Raw genomic sequence first — 5987 nt, 5'->3', positions numbered from 1 at the left:
TTCATACCAAACCTTTCATGAATGTGGAAGACAGAATGACGAGAACTTGTCAAAATAAAAGGGGGGGGGGGGGGGGGGCAGCCATGGCCTACTGGGCTTGAAACCGAAGGTTTGATCCTCGACCAGTACGAAAAAATGTGGGCCGGGGAAGTGGTTGAGCACTGCTCTCCAATACCCATATCCACGGTTGAAATGCCCTTGATGCCCAAATTCCTTGTATACAGTATGCAAGTATACTTGGCCTAGAAACCTGATTTACATTTACATTTTTTTAAAATTTAATTTCATTATTTTTTTCATTCGTATTACCGGTATTATACCAAATTTGTAAGCTTTGGCAACACAATGTTATTTTCATGCCAGTAAAGCTCATTTGAATTGAATGAGAGAGAGAGAGAGAGAGAGAGATGAGCCACCTACACCGCTCTCTGGACATGGCTGGTCAACGTTGTACTGTGTTGTACTGAATTACGGGATTTACCTTATTTATACTGTACATTGACATCATAACATTGTGACAGTGTTGTGAACACTGTGGGTCATCAAATTAGAATGAAAAATGGTGGTCCAGACGGCCAGTTTACTTTTAATTCCTTGTATTACAATTCTGAATCAGTACAAGACACAGCATGTTGTGTGTGTGTGTGTGTGTGTGTGTGTGTGTGTGTGTGTGTGTGTGTGTGTGTGTGGTTCAGAAATGTAAGCACACAGAAATTGTACAGATTAACACAATAATATGCAATGTCTCCTATATAAGCATTAAATGATACAGTGCCCCCTTGAGACCCTGAATATGAAACTTGGCTTGCATATGTAATCAAGCTGACCAACATACAATGGTACAGTACTATGCACATTTTTTAAGCATATAACAACAAATTTAACCTTTGCAATACTGGTTCAAGTCAAGAAAGCATAATCATGTATAGCAACTTAAATAATGTCCATAGGGAACTTGGTAAATGTATGATCATAAGCATTTGTATTAGCAAAGAAGGCTGAGCTAGTTCACAAACAGTTTCATGGAGCTTGATTAAATGAAGGGTAAGGATATTTATATACTTCTCTTTCTATCACTCTCACAGTTAAAAACTAACAAGCTATTTTCTCTCTCCACCTCTCCACCCCCCCCCCCCCCCCCAAAAAAAAAAAAAACATCTAAAATGTCATCTTACAGTTACCATCATTGGCCACTAGAGGAATCAAAGCCTCACATCATTTGGCAAAACAAACAGACTGGCAATCAAAATTCAAACACTCTGCACAATAATATCAAAATATGATAAACACACAATCCATTGCATACTGAATTGGCCTAAATGTCTTTAAAAAGGAAAAAAAAACTGCTCAAAGATTTTCCAAACAAACAGTGGCATAGTCCGATGCCATCTCATCTCTCCTGGACATTGCAGTAGAGGCGGCCTCAGCGTGACGGTCGGGGTTCCTGTTGAAGCTGACGGTGGCGTACCCGGGGTCGTCCGAGGGCTCAGCGGGGGCATCGGCGAGAGCGTACACACCCTCCGCCACAGGTGAGCTGCCCTCTGGACTGCTGCTGTCCTGGATCTCCTCATACACACAGTCCACCTGGGGCTGAGAGAATGACACAGATGACATAAGAAATGAGATTCAGTAGATATTTCAATCAGTCAAATGTTCCCACTTTGTTTCTGATCATGGTGGTCATCATCATAGTTACAAAAATAAAGTTGATTTATACTGTATCACTCGACTTAAATGAACTTCATGATTGGAAGAGGATATCAGAACTCCCCCTATTACCGTCGGTCCCGTATTTCCGCCGTCTTGCGTGTATGTGTCACTTAATATCCATTTCTATACAAACCAAGACGGCGGACTCCTAAAGAAACGCAAGCACCCACACCATAGATGTATCTAAATTGGCTATGTACCAAAAATGCCCCCAAAATTTTACCGTGACTCGAAGAGCTGTAAAAAGTGTTGTAAGGCTGCGTGTACACATCCTCTTGGAGCTCCAGTGGAATTTTAATTTCATGATGAGAATTCTCGGTCTAACCGTTCATGTGCTGTTAAAACGGCGTAAATAGGCGACCCACCAGCCCAGCACTAACCTCCGAGCATGGTAAACAAAATCGGATATTTCAGGCAGTAAATGCTCTCGTTAAGAACCAAAACAGAGAGACACAAGACATGAGATTCTATCAGTGAAATGTTCCCATTTTGTTTCTGATCATGGTGGTCATCATATCATACAGAACATAAAGTTGATTTATACTGTATCATTCAAATTAAATTAACTTCATGATTGGAAGAGGACAACTGAGATATATACAACATACAGAATGAGAATCAGTGCACTGTTACAAAATAATTTCCTACAATAAGGAGACTTAACATATTGATATGATAAAGAGGGAGGAGGAAGAGAAGAGTGCGGTAGTGCAATGACAAGGCTGGATTGTGGAAGAGGAGGAGGAAGAGGAGGAGGAAGAGGAGGATGAGGAGGAAAAAGAAAAAAGAAGGAGGGTGATCCACTCACTGCTCTCTTGTTTCCTGTCTCTCTACAGGAGTCCGTGCTGGAGGAGGAGGCTGGCTCTGTAGAGACGAGCACACACATATTACTGTAAACCAACCAGACCAAGCACTGAATGGATGAACAAATTAATGAATGAATGAATGTGTGAATGGATGGATGAATGAATGAATTAATTAATTAATTAATGGATGGATGAATGAATGAATGAATGAATGAATGAATGAATGAATGAATGAATTAATTAATGGATGGATGAATGAATGAATGAACGGATGAATGCTCTTTACCTGATGCTTTTGCACGCGTGCATTTGAAGTGCATGAACACAGCAAGGGTCAACACCATCACAGCTACACCCCCACACACCGCTGCAATCATAGGCTGACCTACACACAACACATTCATTTTCACCCAACACTGTTTAAGCATGGTCCGTGGGATTCTCATATCAGAGGCTTTCAGAGAGTGGCTACACTATGATATAAACAATAATATAAGCCTGGGGATGTTTGTGACCTTTCCACTGAATTGGTCATTATAGCTTGATAGGATGTCTCACACCATAGTACCACACCTAAAATAGGTGATTTGTTTGTACAGCAAAGTTCTCTTACTACTAGCTGATCCTGGTGTTGCTGCTGAAGTTGATGGTGGGTTTGAAGGCGGTGGCTCTTGACCTGTAATTTCATGTTTGACCTGTAGATTGACCTCTGTGATCAGAGTCATGCTTCTACTCATGGCCCCAGTCCTGACCCCACACCAGTAAACCCCGGAGTCAGTCCTGGTCAGATCTCTGATCGTCACGGTGAAGAGCCTCTGGTCTCTATCATGGACAATGGAGAACATTCCCCTGGTCTCATCTGTTTTGGATGCTATCAGGTCTGCACACATGGACTCAGGGCTCAGTTTGCAGAAGTGTTTGCTGTTGTTTTCAGACTCCTTTGGATAGCTGCATCTTATGTCAACACTGCTTCTCAATTGAGCCGTCTTTGAGATGTGTTGACCACAGCAATCATCTGTAAATATGTCAGAATTCCATTAATAACACACACACACACACACACACACACACACACAGTCATGGAAATGCTCTTTTGAATTAAAAATGCTCTTTTGAATTAAATACAATAAAAACAACAGGCCTACATACTTACTGTAACACACTAGCATAACTGGTAAGTAAATGTGTAGAGGCCAAAGCAGATATAAACTCATTACCTTTTTTGACTGTCAGGGTCACTGGGATGTGGTCACCATTGACAGCTCCACATCGGTACTGCCCAGCATCTTCCTTAGAGAGGTTTTTGATGTGAACTTGTAATGTTCCGCTGGTGGTGTTGTAATACTTAAAGTATCTTTTGTCTTTTTCAGTGGACATACTCTCATATGGACATTTGTTTACAGTTGTCTTTGCATCCATCTTACAGAAATATTTATCTTTCTCTCTTTGTAACTTCTTAAAGTTACATTTAATGATGATGCTGCCTCCTGCAAATCCTTTCACGTTTTCACCCTCACTGTTCACTTCAAAACAACACAAAATATGGAATGTTTTTATTTATAGGTTAGTAAAGCTTTTATATTATGTTATTTATGGTTGCAGCCAGTTAACACAGCTGATCGTGGTATCTGGCTACCTACCGTGTTATCTTGCTACAACAGTTGTCCAAGCCAGTAGGCCTTCAAAGTAGCCTATCATGGTTAAGTTTTACAAAAGTTTAGCTGACTGCTGGTCAGGCTGTCTATGGCCACCTTGTCTATCTGAAGCCTAAATTGAGGAAGCATTGCTGGAATATAAATAAATAAATACATAAATAAAACTGTGATGGGCGAGGATTGAACCCCATGTAGGGTAAAATAGCAATGATTAGGCATTAACCTGTTGCGCCAAAAGTGAAGCACTAGTTGATAAATTAGAAATAAAGTATTAATCAAACCCATGTTTACATGTCAGCAACATTAACGTTAATAGCCTATAAGCCTAAGTGTATGTACTGAGATTTGACTGCGTGCAAAGTTTAGTAAAATATGGACACGTTATAGAGTTCTCCTGCTAGTCCCAATGTGTTGAATTCTTGAAAGGATAGGCTGGACAAAAGGATACAAAATGAGGCAACACATTTTTATTTTATTTATTTGCTGGCGTTCTTGTGCCTCTGCTACAGACACTTCAGGTAGGGGTGGCTACAGCCTAACCAGTCAGAGAAACATTTGTAAATCTTTGAAGGCTACTAAATGGCTTTGGCAACGGTAGCAAGATAACACTAGCCAGATAACATGATCAGCCGGGTTAACTTGCTATAATCATAATAACAAACTGACTTCTTTTATTCATACAAATCAAGTAAATTTCTCTGCATGCTTTCAGCTGGTTTGTAGCACAAGCAGGTGCATCAGTTCAATTTATTAGTGGTTCAACACCCACGTGAAATTAATTTACACTATTTAGGTGTTTGTTTTTTGGGTAACATATTCATGGTCCAGTGCATGTAGCGTACTACAGACAATTTTGACATTTAAATATGTCATGCATATTTGTGTTTGTTCGTCTCTAGTTTATCAGAAAGTGACAAATCTGCAAGCGGCCACATCTACCGAAGACACAGTCCAATTAGCCTACAGCACCTGGATGAAGATTGGCTCTTTTCCGGCTTGACTGTCTGTTCCTCCTTATCATCCGACATTTCATATATTAACTCAAAAGTTATTTTGGGGAAATCAATCTTCATTTTTTTCTCCAATTGCAATTGCAATTGTTATGAGAACTTTCATTTGATTTTAATGTAACGGTTATTGCTACATTGTGTCAAAGCGCTGTAGAATCTTCGCATTGTGTCGCGGAGTGATTTATTATTAACTGTGCAAAGTCTGAGTTGAAATGTCCAGGGATATTCCAACTCATGCAACGTCTCTCGGCCAATTAGAAACAAATAAATAGTTCCATAGAACCCAATTGTTGTATAAATAGTTTTAACACACCACCAAATACTGCACTTTGAAGAGCCGTATAATACATTATTATAATAACCTATAAACATTAACAGCAGGATCATTTCTCTCTTCAAGGAGGAGACTGCACTCTGACAGACTCATTCAATACTGTACAGTATATGACCAGCAAGGGGCAAGCTGGCTAATAGGCCTGGTATAGTCCTGCGACTGTTTCCCACGCATGCAGCACATGGCAAGAATTGTATCATCAACACAGCATGCAGGGGATGTCGTGTCCCTCTCAACAATCGTGACCGCGCGACAATCACACATGTTTTTGCTGTGTGCAAATGTGCACAGAGTAGCATACCACTTCCTTAACACTGACAAGCTAAACGCTGCCTCAACCCCTCCCCCATCCTACTACCAGATACCCCATTCAGTTGAACCAATCAAAAACAATCATATCAGTTATGAAGTTCTGTATGCTCCTACTAATTTAAACAGCATCTCATATTCTCATAGAAAAAGAGTTGTAGCT

At 40.3% G+C, this 5987-nt stretch overlaps 2 protein-coding genes across 2 annotated transcripts in view; both read right to left on the bottom strand.

Moving 5' to 3' along the window:
* Positions 1–660: 660 nt before the first annotated feature.
* LOC121719526 (CMRF35-like molecule 8) overlaps positions 661–5987 on the bottom strand; it is a 30008-nt gene continuing 24681 nt past the window's right edge. The window contains exons 5-8 of the mRNA XM_042105248.1: positions 3130–3223; positions 2803–2901; positions 2519–2574; positions 661–1590 (exon numbers count right to left, since the gene is read on the bottom strand). Coding sequence (XP_041961182.1) covers positions 1348–1590; positions 2519–2574; positions 2803–2901; positions 3130–3223 — 492 coding nt within the window. The 3' untranslated portion in view covers positions 661–1347. The remainder of the gene's footprint in view (positions 1591–2518; positions 2575–2802; positions 2902–3129; positions 3224–5987) is intronic.
* Positions 3597–5987, bottom strand: part of LOC121719636 (CMRF35-like molecule 2) — a 3129-nt gene continuing 738 nt past the window's right edge. The window contains exon 2 of the mRNA XM_042105435.1: positions 3597–4039. Within this exon, the coding sequence (XP_041961369.1) occupies positions 3666–4039 (374 nt within the window). The 3' untranslated portion in view covers positions 3597–3665. The remainder of the gene's footprint in view (positions 4040–5987) is intronic.

This window comes from Alosa sapidissima, chromosome 9 (assembly GCF_018492685.1).
Source record: "Alosa sapidissima isolate fAloSap1 chromosome 9, fAloSap1.pri, whole genome shotgun sequence".
Classification (NCBI taxonomy): Eukaryota; Metazoa; Chordata; class Actinopteri; order Clupeiformes; family Clupeidae; genus Alosa; species Alosa sapidissima.
This window is presented reverse-complemented; position numbering and strand designations above follow the sequence as displayed.